Source organism: Phyllopteryx taeniolatus, chromosome 5 (assembly GCF_024500385.1).
Source record: "Phyllopteryx taeniolatus isolate TA_2022b chromosome 5, UOR_Ptae_1.2, whole genome shotgun sequence".
Taxonomy (NCBI): domain Eukaryota; kingdom Metazoa; phylum Chordata; class Actinopteri; order Syngnathiformes; family Syngnathidae; genus Phyllopteryx; species Phyllopteryx taeniolatus.
This window is the reverse complement of record NC_084506.1, coordinates 7,994,628-8,017,216: the sequence shown is the minus strand read 5'-3', so window position 1 is coordinate 8,017,216 and position 22,589 is coordinate 7,994,628. Positions and strand designations below refer to the sequence as shown.

Sequence of the window (22,589 nt, the reverse complement as noted above, 5' to 3'; positions counted from 1 at the left end):
AGGGTCGTGAACCAGGCTGTACAACTGAAGTGTGGTGGGAGTGGCTATGTAAATTATAAATGTCTACAGGACCAGCGTGTGAGTGAGGAGATACCCAAGAAATTATTTATCCCAATGAGTGAGTGGCCCCACTCCCAGCGAATCAGTCTCAGGGGTGTGTCTGCGGTTTTGTCATACGTGTCCAGAAAAGGACGGCTACTTCTGTTTGACCCAGTTCTGTATCCACTTTGTCCATATTTGGCTAAGACCACACCCTTTCCTCTGATTGGTTGCCTCCGTGTAGAAGACCCATTTGTGTTTGTTATGTTGACAACGCTGGCTCAAGAGGTAGGCGGAGATCTTCGCGTGTAATGTAGATAAGCTCGAGAAATTTGAATGACCTGATTTCAGGCCTCTGCAGAAAAACGTCTGGAACTCAGGATGATTTGAATTCATATTTCACATAGTTACTGAGGCACCAAAGAGCCAATATTACATCCCAAGTACTAGAAAATGTTTGTTTGGTCAAATATGGAACCTTTAAGAAATTGTCATGATGTGCGTTAGACAAAACGTCACATACTTACTTGAACAAAATCCCTGTTCGATTCCATGACTTGAGGTTTCGAGGCTGGATTCCTTTAAAGTGTAAAGAAAAAGCGACATTCTGCATGTTCTCCAGGCAGGATCGTGGTCTGAGCTACCTTCCCCCAGGAGAGGCAGCAGAGCCCGAAGAGCAGCTCCGGCTCGACAACCTTTACTCCAGCAGAGGTCTCTACGCCGAGGCGCTGCCCACCTCGGCTCGGCCGCGGCCAGTAGGGGGTGCTACAGGTGCAGCTGAAAATCCTTCTTGCATTGCTCTGATTCAATGATATTTACATTCATTGTAGTGAGGATAAGCGGAACGGAGGATGAATGAATGAATAAGTCCAACATTTTTATATGACCCGAAGAAAATGAGGCCTGTTCACCCCGTGGACTGATAAAATTACACACAATTTTTAACATCTCAACAGTTTCTTAAAATCTTGAAAAACTTGCCATGTTTCTTGCAGTGCGTGGTATACTCAAAATGACCAACACGGCACACCACACGTATCAAGATATCGTCACCAACAATTGCGAGGGTCTTCCTTCAAATCAGCTGCTGTTGAACCAAAACTGACTTGCGCGAGGACGCATAGTGCCACAGGGCATCTATCGAGACTGCTATAAAATACAAAGAAGAAGAAAGTGTACTAGTATTGGAAGAAGAGATAGAAGCAGCTCGGTTAACTGTTAGCTTAGATGGTATCTACACTGAAACTATTCTCCTTCTTGTAATTTACATTGCGGTGGATTACTTGGGAGACATGTTTTACAAACACCCAACACAACCAGTTTCTCCTCTCTCCTCAAATTTCTCCCAATTACTGGTATATTTCACCCCGCTTTATACACTTTGGATAGGAGTCACTATGTTACACTTAAACACGGACACACAATATGTCAGACACCATCGGCCCATAAGCTAAGTCCACTTGGAAGACTGAGCCTCTCTTAAATTATGAAAGGAGTTGGAGTGAGGCTGTAACTTACACTAATGATATCAGGCATTTCCTGTAAAGACTCAGACACACACACAACAGAGTTAGAACAACATTAAATTGGTTACAGAAGACTGACGTCATGTCGTAAGTAAAGCTTTGTTGTGTGTGTGTGCGTGTAGGCGTCCAACTTCATCATCTAACACAGGTGGGCCTGGCTAGCCGAATGAATGGTTTTCCTGCCGGGGTCAGGGGTTATCCAGGACACAACGGAGGCATCAGCTGGAATAACTACCACGAGGACAGTTACTGCAGAGCACTACCAGATAACAGTGCAGTGAGTGCTACAACATAAATAACACTCTTATCGTTTATATCTGTACACAGCGCCGACAGTGGTGTGTAAAAAGTGTTTGCCCCCCTCCTGATTTCTTTTTTTTTTTCATCGCCCTGTGTGAAAAAGTGATTTCCCCCCATGTTAAAACATAACTGGTGGTTTATCATACCTGAGTTTAATTTCTCTCGCCACACCCAGACCTGATACTGCCACACCTGTTCTCAATCAAGAAATCGCTTAAATCACGGCTGCCTGACAAAGTGAAAGAGACCAAAAGAACCTGAAAAGCTAGACATTATGCTGAGATCTAAAGAAATTTAGGAACAAATGAGAAATATAAATTGTAATAAAAATAAAAGAAATAAATAGCGATCCATCAGTGTGTAAATTGTTATAAAGCTATTTCTAAAGCTTTGGGACTCTAGTGAACCACAGTGAGAGCCATTATCCACAAATGGCGAAGACATAGAACAGTGGTGAACCTTCCGAGGAGAGGCCGGCTGACCAAAATTACACCAAGAGAGCAGCGACGACTCATCCAAGAGGTCACAAAAGACCCCACAACAACATCCAAAGAACTGCAGGCCTCACTTGCCTCAGTTAAGGTGAGTACTCAGGACTCCACCATATGAAAGAGACCGTATTTTCACGACCATAAGGCGCACCGTATTAAAAGGCGCAGTCTCAGTTGCAGTCTCTGTATTTAACACATACATAAGGCGCACCGTATTATTGGACACTGGCATGGTAAAACATAAGTTAGCTTAAAACATACGGTAGCATGCATGCAAGCTAAAACAATGTTTTTAAAAAGGCAGCGGGAGCAAAACTGAGTTCGGTTGTATTTTATTGAAGTATTTAACAATGTACTCTTCATCCACAAATCCATCAAAGTCCTCATCTTCTGTATCTGAAATGAACAGTTGGGCAAGTTCTCCATCAAGCACGCCAGGTTCCCTCTCGTCATTGTCGGAGTCAGTCTCGTTGCCGTGCGGCTCCTCAGAAATGATGCCGGCTTTTACGAAAGCTCGAACAACAGTGCAAGCAGACACGTTAGCCCAAGCATCCACAATCCATTCACAAATTGTGGTGTAACTCTCCCGGCGTTGCCTCCCTGTCTTAGTAAAACTGTGTTCACCAAACCGATATTGTTTTGCACAATGCACATACCGGCGCTATATACCTACTGGCGGCGTGCCTTTAGCATCCTCTGTCACGCGCACCCTCCCCCCTTTACGTCCGCATGCTGTCCTCAGTCACGTCCGCCTTCCTCTATATAAGCAGCGTGTCGGCAGGAAAAGCTCCCAGTCAGTCAAGCGGAGCGCTCATCAAAGTCACACAACAACATTTATAGATTTTGGAACTCGGCGCACACATAAGGTGCGCCGCATTATAAGGCGCCCCGTCCATTTTGGAGAAAATTTATGACGTTTAAGTGCGCTTTATGGTCGTGAAAATACGGTAGCCTGCATGGCAGAGTTCCAAGAGTGATGGGAAAATACTCTGATGAGACAAACTAACTTTTGGAAGGAGGATGCCCCCTTTACCTGGCGCAAAAGTAACACAGCATTTCAGAAAAAGAACATTATACCAACAGTCAAATATGGTGGTGGTAGTGTGATGTTCTGTGGCTGTTTTGCTGCTTCAGGACCAGGAACACCTGCTGCGATAAATGGAACCATGAATTCCGCTGTCTGCCAAAAAAATTCTGAAGGAGAATGTCAGGCCATCTGTTCGTGACCTCAAGCTTAAACGGACTTGGGTTCTAGAGCAGGACAAGGATCCAAAACACACCAGCAAGTCCACCTCTGAATGGCTGAAGAAAAGATGAATGGGCCAAAATCTCTCTTAGAGACTTAATGCAAATTATCGCAAACGTTTGATTGCAGTTGTTACTGCTAAGGGTGGCCCAACCAGTTATTAGGTTCGGGGGACAATCACTTTTTCACTCAGGGCCGTGTAGGTTTGGATTTTTTTTCTCCCTTTAATATGGAAAAACCTTCATTTAAAAACAGCCTTTTGTGTTCACTTGTGTTGTTTGAATAATATTGTTACTAATATTAACTCTCCTATTTAGTCAAGGCTTTGGAGCCATTTTGTGGCTTCTCTGTTTCAGCGAGCACAAAAAATACGCAGAAAGGTTACTTTTTCAGCAACTAATTGGGGATAGGTTCCGCCGATTAAAACACGAATGTGTGAATTTGTGACTAGCGAACTGTATTCATTACATTACTGTATTCATTGTATGACAAAGCAGCTAAACGCCAGTCCAGTTTAGTTTCCGACACTTCCATTCCTGATCACTTCTCCTCTTTCTAGCAGATGGCCAGAAGTGTGCTAAGGGAGCCGTCAGCTCCTCCCACCCACCTGGACGCTGGGGCAGGCTACCTGTCAGCCCCACTCTCGCTGGATACGACCCCTCCCACCCAGTCCTCCGCCTCCTTGATCAAGGCCATCCGTGAGGAACTTTTACGTTTGTCGCAGAAACAGGGTTACCACAGCTGAGGTAGCTCCGGCCCCACCTGCTAATGGGACCATGCTTCCCGTGGAAGCCCCCCAAGAAGCAAAGCAGAGAGATAGTCCTGCTAGACGTCAAGACGTTAGGGTGGCTAAAGTTTTGTGAATGAAATAACCTCCAGTTTGTCACTGTTGGACAAACATGAAGAACAGTATATGAGAGCCAGGACTCAGACCTTTTAGAGATTTAGTTATTTAGTGTGATGGTTGTCATGCGCACATTGTTTAAAGAAACTGTTCAAATTCATCTCATCTGAGCCATGCTTTGCCTTGACACTTTGGTGACATTCATCTGGCTCCATAGTAAGGTCGTAGTTCACAGCCAGCGAATCAGTCCAGACACAAAAGGAGTGTACAATGCAGACGATCAACCCATTATGCTACCTACTTCTTAGCTTACCTAGCAAAGAGTTAGTCAAAGTTGTTACTTATGGACTTTTTTGGACTGTTTTCATTCAAGTCCTTCAAGTTTTGTACATTTTATTAATAATGTTTAGAGACGTAAAGCTTTGAAATGCCTTCAAATCATCCATTGTCAAATGTAGATCACAAGGAAGGAAAGACATGTTGCTACTTGGCAAACGTGTCACATTGTGTGTAATCAGCGCTTGGCCGTATTTTGCTCCACTGCATTCAGACTACTTGGTAACGCTCAGGTCTAGTGGATTAAAAATAAAAGAAAGGAACAAGAAAATAGAGGTGGATGAAGGATACACCGACCAGTAATGGGTTTCCTAGATCGCCATCTCTATTTTATGCAGTATTTGATTTTTTTTTTAATGCCTTTTTAACACAGGGTACTGGATTTATAATTCATGTTTTTTTTTTGTTTTTTTTTAAATTGACCTTGCCTTGTGTTACATGCACCATTAATACTGGTTTCTTTCCCTTTTATGTCAAGATGATGTGGGACCTGAAGTTATGTTTTATTTAAATAAAGTAAAAGAACACAACTTTTTATTGTACAATCATCCATCCATTTTCTGTGCCGCTTATCCTCACTAGGGTCGCGCGGGTGTGCTGGAGCCTATCCCAGCTAACTTCGGGCGAGAAGTTTACAATAATTCCTTTACAATAATGTACATGCCGTTCGCTACTTTTCTTTATCAAAAATGGCATGCGCCATCTATTTTTAGACTTTTGTTTTCAAATTTCGTATCGAGTGCCGTTGCTCCAATCCACCGTGATTGCTACTGTGTTGTTTGACTCACGTTCACCAAACAAACGACACAAGGAAGTCACATGGCCGCACACAAAGTCTCCTATTGGGCTTTGCGGGCCAATCAAAGTGAGTCGTGACAGCCACACGCAACTCGTGTTTACAGACTCCGAAAAACCACGACTTTAACATGCAGCGTAGTTTTGTCACTGCCCAAACTTGGCTATTTCAGCCCACTTCTAACTTGAGAAAACACCTTGCTGTAAGTCGCAGATGTTGCTGTGCACATGGCAACATTAGCGCTATTTTATGGTCGCAGGTAACTGTCAAAGATGCATCTTGTTCTCTCTCGATCACACACACGTGCACATTTTATCAATAAGTCTGGTGAGCAAACAGCTTCTTCAGTCAGTCATTTTAGTGGATAAAGCAAATCATGCTTATGTCAGGTCCTATGCACGGGTGTGTGTTGTTTTTTTCTTGACTTAAAAATTGAAATGGTGGCACGTGTGTGTGTGTGGACTCGGATTGAACATGAGTTTGAATGTGATCTGTTACTTCTGAACACAGCCACACGCCCGTTATAAGAGGGAGTGCATCCTCGTGCAACCGGATTTATTTTTGGTTTATTTTGTTTCAACTTTATTTAAACAGGTAAAAGACCAGTTAAAACAGGACATCTCTTTTGCAATGGTGACCTGGCCAACTCGATCACATTCAAGTTTATTTCAGTTCAATTTTATTTATTTTTACCTCCCCTATCAAAAAGATACAAAAATAAATCAGTTGAGTTGTACAAGTTTTATTTTATTTGACGTCCATGCTGTGATTAAAAAATAATAAATCAAAAGTTACTCACTAGTTACTCAGTATTTGAGTAGTTTTTTTTCACTGAGTACTTTCTTACTCATACTCAAGTCATTATTTGGAGGACTACTTTTTAACTTTACTTGATTCATGCTATTCTTAAGTAACAGCACTCTCTTACTTGAGTACAATATTTGGCTACTCTCCCCACCTTTGGTGTGTTGTGTATTCAAGATGTGAAACAAAGCACATCACAACCCATAAATACTGGTTGGGTTAAATTTGAAATTTTGGATGTTTGACCGATTCAAATAGTCCGAGTATCATTTTTTTTCTAGCTTGACATTTGATGAAGTACAGGTGCTGCAAAGTGCATGCCCACTGAGGCTCTTCCAGCTCAGATTTGACCCCCAAGATTTGATTCGAAAATGAATTTTAGATTAGTGTGTAAATTTTTTTTTTTTAAAAAGCATGACGTCATATGACTGCCAGTTGCTGCAATTACCAGTAATTGCCACACTGGGGGAGCAAATCCCAAGAAGAGGGACTGCTCTTTCATTTATTTATTTTTTCTCTCTCTTCTTATGATGATGTAACAATAGTCAAGGACACTACAGTTGGTCAATTTGGGATCATTTGCTTGGCTAAGTGTATGGTACTATGCCGAAGATTATATGTTGATATGTATGAAAAAAGACCATATCAAATAAATGTACATACAAAAATATTGATTTAGTAGGCGGCATATGCGTCAGCTCGTCTTTCTGTCGTTGTGGTGCATGTCCTTTACGTGTATCAAGTGCTATCTCATTCCATCAGACGCTTCTTCCCAGTAATCCCATTAGAGGATCTATAAAGCCACTGAGTGCTGTAGCTAAACACTGCCAATCCCAACCAACTCCACTCTACAGGAGGGCACGCTGCGAACAACTCGGCATCCATTAGACCAAGACTTTACCGCTCGTCACTGATTCCATAGTGGAAATTACCCACAATTATGTTTTTTGTTTTTTTTTAAAAATCATATTATGTCCAATCATAACTTTGCATCTGTGACTGCCTGTCTGGCCTGTCTTCTTTTCTAAGCTATTTAACCCTCCTCTTGACACTGTGTCAGACTGGGCCCAGCCATGAGGGATTACGGTTTCCCTGATGGCTTCATACATTCTACAAATCATCTCTCCTTGTGTTGTGTGGTAAATATAAATTACACAAATTATTGGCACCCACTTTTGAATTACAACTCTTTAAATTCAAATCATTCTTCTCAGTTATGATATGCATTTGTGCTCGTCGATGGATGATTTTTTTTTTTTTTTTTAAGACTCTTTTAGGGGGGTCGAATTAAGCACCCCCTGACTCCTTGTTTAATCCTGTCTGTGGTCTCCAGACCTCTTTTACTGGAGAACAACAAGAGCACACCTAGGAGTTAATCTGGATCATGATGGTCTTTATGTGCTGCCTGGGTGGCTGGCCAATAAGGGGAGTGGATAGGGTGGAGGACCAAGATGGTAGCGGTTGTCCACTGTGGGAAGGAGGAGTCAAAAAAGCACTGACCTTGGCGGAGGAAGCTCGGGGGAGGGAGGAAAGAATTTGCATAGTGTGAACGGCTGCAGAGAGTTCAGCAGCTCTTGCTTTTGTCAACAGACAGACAACTATTACAGCACTGTAAGTACAGATTCACTGTGTTTGTATCTGTGTGTGTCAGTTACTGATCTCGGGAGTTTCTAAATGCTACAGGGAAAGATTGTGATCAAATGAGCCACTGCAGCATCCTAGGCCGCACGCGGCGGTATCCAGCTGTGGGCCAGCTACCATCGGATGGTGAACTGGAGAAGATGCTCTGGGAAAGCACATTCCCACACTCCTCTCATTCTGCCCATTAACCGTTATGCCAGCCAGAGGTTTTTCGTTTTCCTTGCACTGCATAAATGTTTAATACACCCTGAAAAAATAATAATACACGGTATATACTGTATATTTGCACACATTTTGAAAGGTTTGTCGATAAATATCACTGATGGCTTGAGCAGCCAGTCGAGAGGAGGAGAGGCGTGGCCTGTCAACTGTATTCACAACAAATGTACAATGTGGGTGACAGAAGGGAATTTTTCGACACTTCACAAGAGCGACCTTAGTAGACGTGTCAAGCATTTTTTTCCTTAGGTTTTGAAATTTCAAGTACTAAATACAACATTGTCAAAATGATCCTTGTTCACATCGACCTGCAAAATAGACGGAAAGCATTGTGATATGCACGCCAGGCACAAAGCTGGCAATGTCACTTCATTGAGAAACATTACAACAACTTGTCCTCGACTCATCCGACCATTCTGATCCAAAACTGTGTTTTGAACACCTTCCATCGGCATGTGTGTGATTTTATTTGAATATATTTCCATGTCTAGCTACTGTACTACTCACTGATGTTGAAGTAGTTCACTCACCTTACCTTTGTGGAGGCAATGTGGGTTTAGTTCTATCTCAGTGACGGTGTGATTCTGAGAGCGAATAGTTGTCTTTCTGTCAATGTTCCCTGTTGTTGACTGGTGACCAGTCAAGGGGAATATCTACCTAATTTTGCCTAAAATCAGCTGTGATGGGCCTTTCTTTAGCTCCCTGCGACTCTATACAGGATAGGCTATTATAGAAAATAGTGGACGACTGATGCGCCGTATGTAAGTAATGTGATTTCGGAGTTCACAGTAGTGGTGCAGTACATGGACCGTAAATGAAGGCGACCACCTAACACAGGATTATTATCCTCTGGTGGGCGGGCGTTAAATATGATTTTTTTCCTCCGCTATTTACTTACTGATAATCTTAACTGTTAACCCTGTTCAACAATTCTTATCGCAAGTCCTTACGTGTGCAGTAAACACCAAGTTTGGCCAAGCCGAGGAGTCTGTGACTCTGATGTGAAACTGAGCAACAGCCAATTAGGGAGCTTCAGGTCAAGCTTGTGCTGTTGCCGGACACAAATAGCGGAGCGACTTGTGTATTGTGTTGTGTTGTGTTTCTCAAAAGTCATTCCCCATGACAAAAAAAGACAGGAACTTCTATATCTCCTTCTAGTGCAGCGATCCCCTGCATTTTCGCGATTCACTATTCATAAATTTGCTTATTGGCAGGTTATTTTTAAATCTGTCCTCTTTTATGAGCTGAAAAACTCACCTATTTGCTCTGTCTTACATAAAAGTATTGCTTTGGCTCCACCTTGTGGCCTCTTGGTGCCAAGGAACTATGTGGAAGTGAGGGAGACTTTTTACTTCTCTTAGAGACAGTAGTGATTCGCGGCCTTGTGATGCCATCTTCTTAATAGGCCGTTGTAACCTTTTTAGGGGCGTGTCATTTACTCACGGATTTGTGGTTATTCAAGGCAAGGGTCACGCCCTAACGCTGTACTACTTTTTCTTTGTATTTTCCGGCAGTCTGGATGTCCTTACTTATATGTACGAGCAGCAAGAACACATGCCGATTCTTTTTCCTTCGCACGTGTTGTGACATCTCTCACATTTTAGAAATTGGTCGAGATCCGAAAAATCGGTACGTGTGTAACATGCTTTATTCTGCTTCACTTTTATTTACACTTTAAACCAAAAGCACATCATAATGCATGGTGTAAGACAACCTTCACACTTGCCTGTTGTGTGTACTTTGCCATACTCAAGGTCACGGTGCAATTTATCTCCATCCCTCCTCCACTCCGGACGCTCTGTGTCAGGGGGCACAGTGTGAGATTGTACTTGGCTCTGGTGAGTAGGAGGCCAAGCTCATGCGATGTTGGAGGGAGAAAAGGGAAGGGGGATGAATAGCTGTCATTCACAACAGAGGGCCCGGTTGCTGCGCAGCTGCCCTCCGCTTACTGACTCCCGACTGTCAGCTGCCGCCAGCCTTTTTCTTGCTGCCCCCTCAGAGGGCCGGTCAACATGTGCACTTCTCTCAGCGACAAAAGATGGATCATATGATTCATGCACACGGAGGTTCTACTGGGTCGCAGTTTAAATAGCCGCGTCCTATTTGACATCGCGTTCTTTTTCGGATTCAAACGCTTTGGATGGGCAAATGATAGTCCTGTTAAACTACGACGATGTCTTGATCAGCGATTCTGTTTGTACTGTATTAATGTACATTGTTTGCTGTGGAATATAGTTTGGTGTACTTTAATGTGCAGGCGTTTAGCTTCCGCAACAATGACAACAAAATCATATTCTGTTGTTATGTGATATTCCACTTCAATTCCTTATATTGCTCAAACACACCCGTGACTGCTTGGATTGAAGGCAATGGTCATAAGAGATTAAATTAGTGTCCGAATAAACCACATTACACAGAATTGACGAGAATTGCTACTAAATTTACGTACTAAAGTTGCGTGGTACTGCTCTTTATGTGGTGAAAAGGGCAAAGCGTTAGCAATAAAATCACTCGTGGTCAGCTCTAGTGTGTGTGTGCGTGTGTGTGTGTGTGTGTGTGAATTAGATAAAAAGGGTGTAAAAGTCAGAAGCACGTGGGGCAGTGAGGCAGCTGACACGATACGCCAACTCCAAAAAAAAGGGATGCACAGGGTCAGAGCTTCATTCATAAATAATACCCAATTGTTGCATATGATTCGTGTATATCGATTCATTCCGCTGAGTTCAACTTTCAGAAATTTGGTGTTTTTAGGGTTTTTGTTAGTGTTTTTGTGGCTTTTGTGTTCAAGTTTCCATGGTCATACCTAACCCGACATCCACTTGAGCAGCACTGTGGCCGAATGGTTAGTCTGCCTCGCAGTCCAGAGCTCTCGGGTTCAAATCTCATCTGAGGCGCTCCTACGTGGAGTTTACACGTTCTCCACGAGCTTTAAACCCTTTCAATTGTGTACATTTCTATTAGTATACAATATACAAATTGTCTAGCGGGGTGGGAATTCCAGATGAGCACTCATTCTTCCCCAGATGGACGAACAAAGCCGTACGCCAGCAGCTCACAGAGGGAGAAAAGGGCAATGACGTTGCTGACATTTTCATAATCCACACCTCTTTACTTCCTCCAAGCCCATGAGCTCTGGATAATGTGTCTCTTTGATCGTGGGAATCTCCTTTGCTTCGAGTCTTAGCTGGACATCCGGGATGCGGTTGGGTTCGATTTTCTTTCGTCCTCAGCAATCCGCTGATCACTGCGTCTTACATTTCAATAAATTACATTACATCAGTGATTAGCAGCCTGCAGCAGACATTGTGGAGCCACAGCTCGGATGAAAAAAATGCTGACATCCGTAGTCCACTGTCATCCGTTAATCACACCCTACTTATATCCCGAGTCTCCCAACTTGCTCCACACCCACAGTGGATGATAAATGCCTGCTGACACTGGAGATGGTGTCATTCCTTTGGTTGACATCCAGATACATGCGCTTTAACTGAAAACAAAACTGGCAGGGTTACTTTCAAGAACCTGGCATGTGACTTGAACAAGACTGACTCAGTATCACACAAACTGGACCTAAAGGGCAGCGATAGACACACTGCAGTTATTATTGTCATATTTCTTGTGGGAAACCTAATTGCAGTATTAATGCATCCATTTTCTACCGTTTATCCCGTTCAGGGTCGTGGGTGGGCTTACGTTTCACTTTGGGCAAGAGATGGGTTACTCCTGGAAATTTTCCCAACTCAATCGCAGGGTACATATGGACAAGGAACCATTCTTACTCACATTCACATGTATGGTCAAGTTAAGCAAACGTGCATGTTTTTGGAGTAAGGGAGGAAACCTCAGAGAACACAATCCATTTGCCACGCTCCATGAATCAGGAAGTAACCTGCTAACGACTCAAAAAAAAAAACTAGTAGCGAGAACGTCAGGCCTCTGGGTCAGTTGAGGTTTTCTCAACAGAAACATTTTCACAGCGCTTCAGAGAGCCATGTTTTTATACAAAAACTCGGGTGGCATCGATTTGGCAGAGGTGCTGCAAATCCAAGTATTGCTTCATACGTCAGTGCATCAGGAGTTCATCAGGAAAAGAAGCAAAGCAGACATGACACACACCATAAAAGGCTTCTTAACTTCAGTTAGGTCACGCTTCCATACTGGAATAATTCAAATAGCTCAACTCTGACGTGATTTTTTTTTTTCTTCTTCTCGTACTGTAAGTGACTGACTACATTCACGAATGATCTGTTTCGTATTCCACACACTATGTGATGATTTAAATAGTTTTATAACAATGTGTTCTTTTGCTTCCAATCAAGATGAATTATTCGGAAATTCAAACACATAGTTTTCAGCAAAGAGGTACAATAGCGTCATCTTAACACTGAATATGTTTTACTCCCACTGCACACATAAGTTAGACGCTGCAGCAACTTGTGCGTCACTGTGCACTAAGAAATGTTCAAGAGTCGACTGTGTGAGCGTGAATGCAATTAATCCGAACCTGTGTCTGCCATGCTCCCCCGTATCATACAATCGGCTCCTTCTCTCCTTGTGCTTTGCTCACCTTTGTGTCGTTAGTCCTGGGATGTATTTGAATACAACTCAAATTTGACACCCCCTTTGGTGTCAAATTTGGTTCAGTCAGATTTACGAACTGCAAACAAACTCTGCTGCTGCAACCAAATCCACTTGTCCAAAACATCTTGCAAGATTTGGTTCCAAACGCACTTTAGAGCATGTGATGCAAAAGCCTTCCATCAATGGTCTGCTACAGCCTGCTATCATTTGTACCCTAAACAGCTCCATAGCTGGCTCCTTTTCATGTTCCTTAATGCATGTGCAACATTAGTGATAGCACCGGCAGCTAAGATGATGAAGCGAGCGTTTACAGGATGTTGATACTGATATGCTCACTCCAGGGTTGAGCTGTTTTGTGTGACTTTGTTTTATTATGATTATTAGCATTATTTGACTTTATTTTTTTATTATTATTAGCATTTTTTTTTTTTCCAAACAAGATGTGGATCAAATTGTAGAATGTTAGGGATATTATCCCGCTGTATTTCAAAGGAGGTTACGATGAGGAGGTTCTGCATATTATTGATTTAGTATGTTTTCTTCTCGTACGATTTCAGTGTAATCTGGACCCTTAATGCAAATATTCCACTTGACAGAGGGAAGGTACGCGACCTTTGAAGACATTTTGTATGTACGGCTATTTCTCTACCCCCCGAGCATCACAGAGACGTACGGTATAATGAAAGGTACCGTAAATACAAATACAAAGACCAGCATGTGTGTGTGTGTTCAGGATGAGCTTTCGTCGTCTTTGTGGCCCTTCTGTTCATGACAAGAGCTCTTTGTACCAGCCACAGATCAAATGTCACAATATTTAAACAGCTGCACATGATAGTTGCGTGTTTTGTCAGGGCAGAGATCTACACTTGATAGGATGAAGTGTGTGAACGTCTGGGGGAGAGCGAAGTCTTTTTGAGAGAAGAAGAAGAGAACGAGTGGACATACAAACCACGTTTTTCTATTTTTCCTTTGTGTTCTTTCCTAACAATGACCCGAAACATGCTGTGAAAGCAACAAAAGTCACTGTTGGAGACAGGGGTAAAAATGATCCTTCATTGTGGTTATTTCAATTCTAGAAGGTGCCAAAGAATGCTTACATCGATTACCCTAATGTAAACGCACTCACACTTGAAAATCCATCCATCCATCCATTTTCTGAGCCGCTTCTCCTCACGCGGGTCGCGGGCGCGCTGGAGCCTACCCCAGCTATCATCGGGCAGGAGGCGGGGTACACCCTGAACTGGTTGCCAGCCAATCGCAGGGCACATACAAACAAACAACCAGTCGCACTCACAGTCACACCTACGGGCAATTTAGAGTTTTCAATTAACCTACCGTGCATGTTTTTGGGATGTGGGAGGAAACCGGAGTGCCCGGAGAAAACCCACGCAGGCACGGTGAGAACATGCAAACTCCACACAGGCGGGACCGGGGATTGAACCCCGGTCCTCAGAACTGTGAGGCAGACGCTCTAACCAGTCGGCCACTTGAAAATCATTTACAAATATTTTATTACTTTTAGACACGCTACACTCACAGCAGACAACTCAAAGTAAATACAATAAAACAAGACAGCAGTGAATCTTTTACCTCTTAACACCCTAAATCATAACAGACTGACATTTTTAGGCTTGGAACATCTGTACTATGGGTTAAATAGGAGGTTGTGACTGTGACCTGAGCCTTATTTTCTTGGAAACGTTGCCCAGTGATCCAATAGTTCAAGGATCCAGAAAGTGGAACTTCAGTGTGACCGCACCCTGACCAATGTTACTGTTGCAGTCTTCTAAAAACGTGCAGATAAATTTAGCCAGCCAGGCTGCAGATGCAGTAATACCTCCAGCAATGAGAACATTTTCTCTGCTTTCGTTTCCTCCCTCCCTATTATGGCCTCTTTTGGTAGACATATTTTCCACACATTGACTACTGTCAGCTAATGTTGAATTCTCATTTTCTGTAGCACCCCGCAAACCTAGAACGCTCTGGAGCAGACCGCTGAATCGGATTTAGTTGCTGTTTGCATAGGGCTAGTGCTTGTCATTTTGGAGAAAATTAAACATTGCTCTTAAAGCACTGGCTGGTTTAGTGTTAGCTAAAATATTACTTTGTTAATCTAGGAAGAGCCTTTTTAAGATGACTTTAAGATTTCATGCTCCTTTTTAAAATGTCTCCTGCCTATGTGCCCATCTGTCCATCATGTGTGTTTTTAACCATATTATTTCTTATTATGGCTATGGTGGGATTTTTCTGCATCTCCAGTAGTATGTTTACATATTTATAAGCATTTAGAGGCTACAACATGAGGTTGCTTACCGGCTAATGCTTTGTTGTCTGTAAAATGAATGGATATGTATTGGAAAACAGAGACAGTATTAATTTAAAAAGTCACAAGTTGTTCCCTTCCAGTCCTGTATTGTGCACGTGTCAATCAAAACGAAGCGTTATTAACTTTGTCTGGTCATACAGCTTGATACAGCTCCTAGATTGAAATCTTGTGTTAGAACGTTTTTGTGCAGTAATGCAAAATGACCCCGGAGTTTCTGTTGCTGCTGCTGTTGCTGTCCTGCAGCGCTCGCTGACTCCCCACTGCAGCACACTGGCTCATAAAATCTCACGAAGGCCGACCGTGAACATGATGAGATCACTTATGAGCACCACTACTCATCCATTATTTCTTAAAGCTTGTGGAGCCTGATGGAAGTAAAAAGCACGTCTTCTCTGTTGTGACCTTCGGTATGTGGCGTGTGCTCCGTGCAGTCAAGCTGAGTCGAGCTTGTTACTGGAGTGTAGTTTGACCTGTTTTAGTCTATCGCGACTAAAGCTTTACTGTATTAAACCGTGCATTAGTGTAGGTGAATGCCAGTTGTTCGCATAATAGGTGATGTAAACACGGCTGCTCAGTCCAGCAAACAATGAATTAGCTGTTTTGTTGTTGTTATATTATTCATAGAATCCTACTTTTGCACAATTTACTGTATAGCACTGGCCTGAGCTATGATTGTACGATACCGCTGAGTCATTGGTAAAATCTTTGAAGAGCCCACTGATTTGATAAAACCGTGACGAAGTGTTTGGATAAAAGCACTTTAAAAAAAAAATGGAATTGGAATTGCTCCATTATCCTCACGAGGGACGCAGGCGTGCTGGAGCCTGTCCCAGCTACAATGTATTAATATTCATGAGCTTAATGTGAATAATTTGAATGCAATACAATGTCAGGTAATTAACAATACGCATCGAAAACACATACTGTATGTACACGCAACTAAACGAGACTAAAATGACTTAAGAAGCTTTGGCCATGATTCTCATGTATTTACTGGGAATATGCCTGGAGCAAACAAAAAATGTTTTTCTCTCAAACTGGACATAAAATGCCACACTGTTATTTCTCAGAAGACTTTTATAGCAATGTGGAGATGCCATTTTTGTTCACTCACGCGCAGAGTGCTGCATTTTTTATTCCCACCATTCCTATTTTCCCCCTGCACTCCATGCATTAATCCACACACACTACAGTGAGAACAGTACAATCACGACATGCCAAAATACAGTTCAGTGGGCTCCAGTGCGGTTGTAGACCACTGCAAACTATGATCACAATAATAAACATATTTAAATGTATCTGTGATAGTCAATGTTATTTACGTTAAGATTGTTTTCTGTAAATTTCCGTTTCATTGTGTCGTCCTTGGTCCGTGTCATATTCCTCAGGAAACTTTTGTAGAAATTCATTATTGTTTTTGTATAATCCTGCAAACAAACCAGAAAGTGGCACACAGCAGACACAATATGTTACACACCACTACAAACTTCCTACTTCTTCTGCCTGGCAAAAGCGCTCCCATTTACCTTTTGCAAATTATCAGCACCACAATGACTTAAAACATCACAACACAACACCGTATGAAATGTCAGCCAGTGTACTTCAACAGATTCAAAGTGAACATTTAGAATGAGCTGTTACTGTACCAAAGGGGAACAGCAATTATTGTAAGCATTTGTGGTTTGTACAACACTATAAATAGTGCATTGCTACCCCTGTGGATGAGGACTAAATTGTGGTCACACGGGTGCTCGCGAATATGTCTTGTAGCAATCCGGTTTCTTCTGCTTTGGGGCTTTTGTGGAGAGATGTTGAGAGCAAAAAGCATATTTGAGCAGACGGGACACGTAAGATGAGCTATTAGAGGTGACTCAGAACAGTCAGCATGCCACAAAGTCTGTCAGTCAAATGGAAATATCCAGTTGCTCCAGTTGAGTCTTCAAACGCAACCCCGCCCTTAATAAATCATTTAAAAAAAAAAACATTTAAAAAAAACAAAAACAAAAGAAAAAACTATTGTGTCTGTGTTCTTTCAGGCAGCGGGATCCCTCATATGTGAACTGGTGGGCGTGTGACATCACCACCCCCCTCCTCTCCTTGCCTCTATGCACTCTTTGGCTGTGAACAATCAGCACACTGGGCCATCTAGTCACATGTTTATCACCCCCCACGCCTCCGCCCCTCGTTTGGTAACCACGACAACGAGCACTGGTCCAGGCAGCATCTTGCGGTGGTGACAAGAGGAAGGAAGACGGAGGAAGAGATCAAATGGAAAGGGGAAAGGGAGGAAAATAGAAAAAGGATCAAATCCAAACCGGAATAATTTTTGGGCTACTCCTCAGAACAGTAAGTAATACGTTTTATTCTCCACTCTCATCAGAATAAGTCGACCAATCGCCAGACAGAGGCCATTGTCATGTGTGTTTGGTAACATGACCTGACAGAGGCTGGTGAAGATGGAATGACATCACATCGATTCTTTTGTTGTGTGTTCAGCCAGCCTCACCTTGACTAGACAAGCATTTGTCCGCGTGCTTCATTCACCCTCCACATATCAACAGTGAACGCCTGATGACAAACAATGGGAGGCATGGCGGAAAGCTGCTTGTGTTTAGTGCAATTAGGGTTGGTTTCATAATATGGCGCTTGTAGTGTATTGTCTTCCTCAAAAGCTATTCCAATCCCGACCTTTTAAGATGTTTATCCTTTCTTCATTGAAACAACATGGATTTGTTTTTCTGCTTTGTTTCTGTCATTGCCATGGCGAGCAGATCACTTTAGTGGTCTGTTATTTTCATTTGAAAGTTCCTACGGGTGCTTTTAAACGGTCCTGCTTCCCCATTCAACCGGGCTACACATATACTGGATTGTGTTACTTTCGGAGACAAGTATTTTATTTTATATCTATATTTATATTTTGTATAACAACTAGACCAATTTAATCCTTGGCTTTCACACACAAGTCATCCTTATTTCTAGAGGTGAGTAGTAACGCATTACATTTACTCAAGTAAAATTTGGGATAAATTGTACTTGTCAAAGTAGTTTTGATGAAGCATACTTTTCACTTTTACTCGTGTATTTATGTTGAGAGGAAATTGTACTTTTACTCCGTTACAATAATCTACATGCCTCTTGCTACATGCCACATGTCCGCACACGAAGTCTTCTCTTGGGCTTTGTGGGCCAATCAAAGTGAGTCGTGACATCCACGCCTGACTCGTGTTTACATTACAGACTACGAAAAACAACACTTTAACATGCAGCGTAGTTTTGTCACTGCCCAAACTTAGATATTTCAGCCAACTTCTAACTTGAGAAAACACATTGCCGTAAGTTGCAGATGTTTTTCTGTTGTTTTGGCTGTGCACATGCCAACATTATCAGTATTTTATGGTCACAAGTAATTGTTAAACATCAGTCTTTTGGGGTACGTTCTGTTTTCTCTCTCAACGTCAAGTCCAAGTCAATCACATTCAAGTTTATCTCGCTTGTTTGTTTTCACCTCCCTTCTCAAAAATATACAAAAATAAATCAGTTGGGTTGTACAAATTCTTGGTCACATCAAGTTTGAAAATGATTTATCTTGGTCAAAATTCTTTTACAACACAAAGACCTGGCATTTGAACAGGGGTGTGTAGACTTTTTATATCCACTGCAGCCTTGTTCCTGTTTTTGTAATCTGCCTGGTGACCCTACAGCACTGTGCTGTTTAACAAGTAGAAACAATATAGTATAAGACCATTTGTTGGAGCTGAATTTGCCTTAATTTGTTATTTTACAAAGATTTTATATATATATATATATATATATATATATATATATATATATATATATATATATATATACATTTATTTTTATTTTTTATTATTATGTTTTAGATTAAGTGATATTGTTCAGCAATATCTGAATTTGCACATTCATATTTTATTTTCTTATTTTTATTTTACTTGATGTTCATATGATTGAAAAAATAAATTACTCACTAGTTACTCAGTACGTGAGTAGTTTTTTCACTGAGTACTTTCTTACTCTTACTCAAGTAATTATTTGGAGGATGACATATACTTTTACTTGAGACCTATTATTCAAAAGAAACATATATTATGGTAGTAATATTTGGCTACTCTACCCCCCCCCCCCCCCCCCTCCCCCATTCCAAAAACATACATTTTATGCTAAGTGTAAAAAAATGTGCTGGGTTAATTGACCATTGATTCATTTTGGGTGTGAATTTTCTAGATGTAACCTGACTGAAACTTCCATGTTCATAGTGTCTTGAACTAAGCTTTGCATGTTCAACCAGTTTAGGGTGTACCCCGCCTCCTACCCGATGATAGCTGGGATAGGCTCCAGCACGCCCAAAACCCTAGTGAGGAGAAGTGACTCAGAAAATGGATGGCGAGATAATGTTGAATCAGAATTATTGATATTTTACACCGAATTACCATCAATTTTGATAATGGCAAATTTAGCTTGCAAAATCTAACCTATACAAATCAGGGTTCAAGAAATTCAGTTTGTTGTATTAATTGGCGGCAGTTATTGGCAAAATAACTGTGTTTGTGCATGTGTATGTGTGTCTGTGAGAGAGAGAGAGAGAGAGAGAGAGAGAGAGTGCGTGAGAGAATTCGTCAAGTGGTCATATGAGGCATTAGTTTGTACTTAACGCAAACATTTATTTACTGGTCAGGCATAGGTCTTGTCAACAAATACACAGGAATTGTGTACTACACAAATATCAAGGTTATAACAATCATAATAATAATAATTACCATTATTAGTCATTCAAACCAAATGATAATAATAATTACTATTATTATTATTATTATTGGCGGCACAGTGGCCAACTGGTTAGCACATCAACACCCATTTTTTGGCGGGTGATGATTTGAAGCACCCCTTGAATGAATCCCAGCACCCCTAAACCTGTGATCCTAGCAACGCCCCTGGATAACACAGAGACTTTGAGAGGGTTGAGGTAACATTAGTGTTTTCTAATTGTGATGTTAAGAGCATTCAGCTAGGAAAAAAACTCAATTTGCCATCACAAGAAAATAGAATACGGTATAAGAAATAATAAAAATGAGGTTTAATGTAGAATTTGGGTAGGAATTGGCCTCTTTAAGACGACTTTCAAATGTGTTTAATGAATGTATTTAATATATGAGTTTCACTTTTTGAATGAAATTAACTTTTCTATGATATTCAGATTTACTGAGATGTTCCTGTATTTCAAAGCTCAATCTTTCCAGAACATCAAGGACATTTTGTAGAAGAGGTTTTCACCCTGATGTTCTATTTAGATGTGCTAATTAAACAAATCCCAGGGGGATTCTGTAGCTGTGAAAGGAGAACAAAAAAAAGGGAAGACATAAAGACTTAAAGCTGCAGTAAGGAATATTAGTCGGAGGGTTGTTCCACGATCCATATTCAGCTGGGAGTCTTAATTTATTATTCATCCAATAATAATAATAATAATAATAATAATAATAATCCATGGAGTCATTCTCTCTACCGCTTATCCTCACAAGGGTTGCGGGGGTGTTGGAGCCTATCCCAGCTGACTCTGGGCGAGAGTCGGGGTGCAGCCTGAACTGGCCGCCAGCCAATCGCATGGCACATATAAACATGCAACCATTCAGAATCAGAATCATCTTTATTTGCCATGTCAAAAACACACAAGGAATTTGTCTCCGGTAGACAACCGTTTGCACTCATATTCACACCTCCAGGCAATTTAGAGTCTTCAATTAACCTACCATGCATGTTTTGGGGATGTGGGAGGAAGAAAACCCACACAGGCACGGGGAGAACATGCAAACAGCACACCGGCGAGGCCGGATTTGAACCCGGGTCCTCAGAACTGGTTCGATGTTTTGGAGACAAAGTTAGAGAGAGCAGACTTGGATGGTTTGGACACGTCCAGAGGAGAAAAAGTGAGTATATTGGTAGAAGGACGATGAGGATGGAGCTGCCAGGCAAGAGAGCTAGAGGAAGACCAGAGAGAAGGTTGAGGGACGTCGTGAGGGAAGACACGAGGGCAGTTGGTGTTCGAGAGGAGGATGCAGGAGATAAGCTTACATGGAAAAGGATGACGCGCTGTGGCGACCCATAAAAGGACAAACCGAAAGGAAAAGAAGAAAATGATAATGATGATGATATTGGATTAGTGCAGCCCTGCCCAGATCCCCCATGGTGCAACGCCGCTGTGTGAGGCCACTCTGCATGGGCCTATGTGCCATTGACCTTTTACTTTGAAGCAGCCAGCACACTTATGAAGATAATCTTTATAGCTCTGAATGTCATCTGAATTTACTGGTTGGACTTTGCTACTGATGGGAACAATATTTTGTCAACAGTGTGATTGTGGCTCTTGGGATTGTGCTGATTTTAGAGCGGATAAAGTGAATCAGTGATGCATATTTCTGTCTGTGGGAAGCTGACTCATCACTGTTTTCTACGCTACGCATTGCTATTTAAGTGATTGTTTGAAACTTGTAATTTTCATAGGTTGTAATCTCAAATGTTTTTTTTCCACTTTGGCAACTGCAATTCCTTAACCTCTCCCCACTCTGTGCGTTGTTCGAAAACCGTCATATGGGCTTTGGAATTCTGCTCAAGATTCCATAAGTGTGAAAATAAATAAATAAATAAATAAATATCAGTCCCAGACAATTATTGCAGTACATTGCAATAACATAAAAGTATTATCATTATTATTGTTATTGTAAATCAAAACAACAACAATAATAACCGAGCACGGCGGCCGACTGGTCAGCACATGTCCTCCGGTTTCCTCCCACGTCCCAAAAACACAGCCACTATTTCCCTTGAGCTATTTCTTTAATATGTCACCGTGGCTCGGAGCAGTGTTTGCGTCAGCTTGCGATCGACCAATCGGATTCGTCGGTGTTATAACTGCTACGTTGGTTTGCTCCAGCGATCTCGGATTGTCCCTTTCAAATGGCAAGGGGAAGAATGTGAGTATTTATGCTATTTCCGTTGGAGGTTCGGCGTCAAATGCTCATCACAATGAACGCGACTGTTACTCAACAGTTCGTCGACGCGTTGGCATTCATTTCTTTAATCCGTCACCCCTCCTTGTCGCCGTGATGGTTCGGACCTAGCCGCCTCTGTGGGTTTCAAGTTGCCGCTGCTCCTCTGCGCCTGTTCGGCTGCGTCTCCTGGCCTCCCCCGACCTCGTCCGCTCACACTGTGGCGTTTTGCGAGGGCGAACTAGCGAACATGGCTTCTTTTTGGGATTATAAGTACACAAGTGTCGAAGGTAAGAAGCGGTTGTCGCTCACTGTAAGCTTGACGACGTTCTTCAAGGTTTCCTCTGAACGCGGACTGCACCTCTCCACACGTTTGCCAACGTCACTCTTGTTTATTTTGTAAGCCCCGCAAACAACACGAGGACAGTGGGCCGCCCGCAAT

At 42.0% G+C, this 22,589-nt stretch overlaps 2 protein-coding genes across 23 annotated transcripts in view; both read left to right on the top strand.

The window, feature by feature from the left end:
- Positions 1 to 5,312, top strand: part of si:ch211-1e14.1 (UPF0606 protein KIAA1549) — a 33,110-nt gene extending 27,798 nt beyond the window's left edge. For 6 of the 9 annotated variants that reach the window (XM_061773269.1, XM_061773268.1, XM_061773264.1 and 3 more), the window contains 3 exons: positions 662 to 810; positions 1,688 to 1,842; positions 4,162 to 5,312. In XM_061773269.1, the coding sequence (XP_061629253.1) occupies positions 662 to 810; positions 1,688 to 1,842; positions 4,162 to 4,347 (490 nt within the window). In that variant the 3' untranslated portion in view covers positions 4,348 to 5,312. The remainder of the gene's footprint in view (positions 1 to 661; positions 811 to 1,687; positions 1,843 to 4,161) is intronic. The other 3 variants (XM_061773270.1, XM_061773262.1, XM_061773267.1) reach the window with 2 other exon arrangements.
- Positions 5,313 to 7,845: 2,533 nt separating this feature from the next.
- The window catches only part of mical3a (microtubule associated monooxygenase, calponin and LIM domain containing 3a), an 88,825-nt gene continuing 74,081 nt past the window's right edge, over positions 7,846 to 22,589 (top strand). For 13 of the 14 annotated variants that reach the window (XR_009788766.1, XR_009788765.1, XM_061775266.1 and 10 more), the window contains exon 1: positions 22,139 to 22,437. The gene's annotated coding sequence lies outside the window, so the exon portion shown is untranslated. Of the gene's footprint in view, positions 7,994 to 17,185; positions 17,496 to 22,138; positions 22,438 to 22,589 lie in introns of those variants that run through there. The other variant, XM_061775254.1, reaches the window with a different exon arrangement.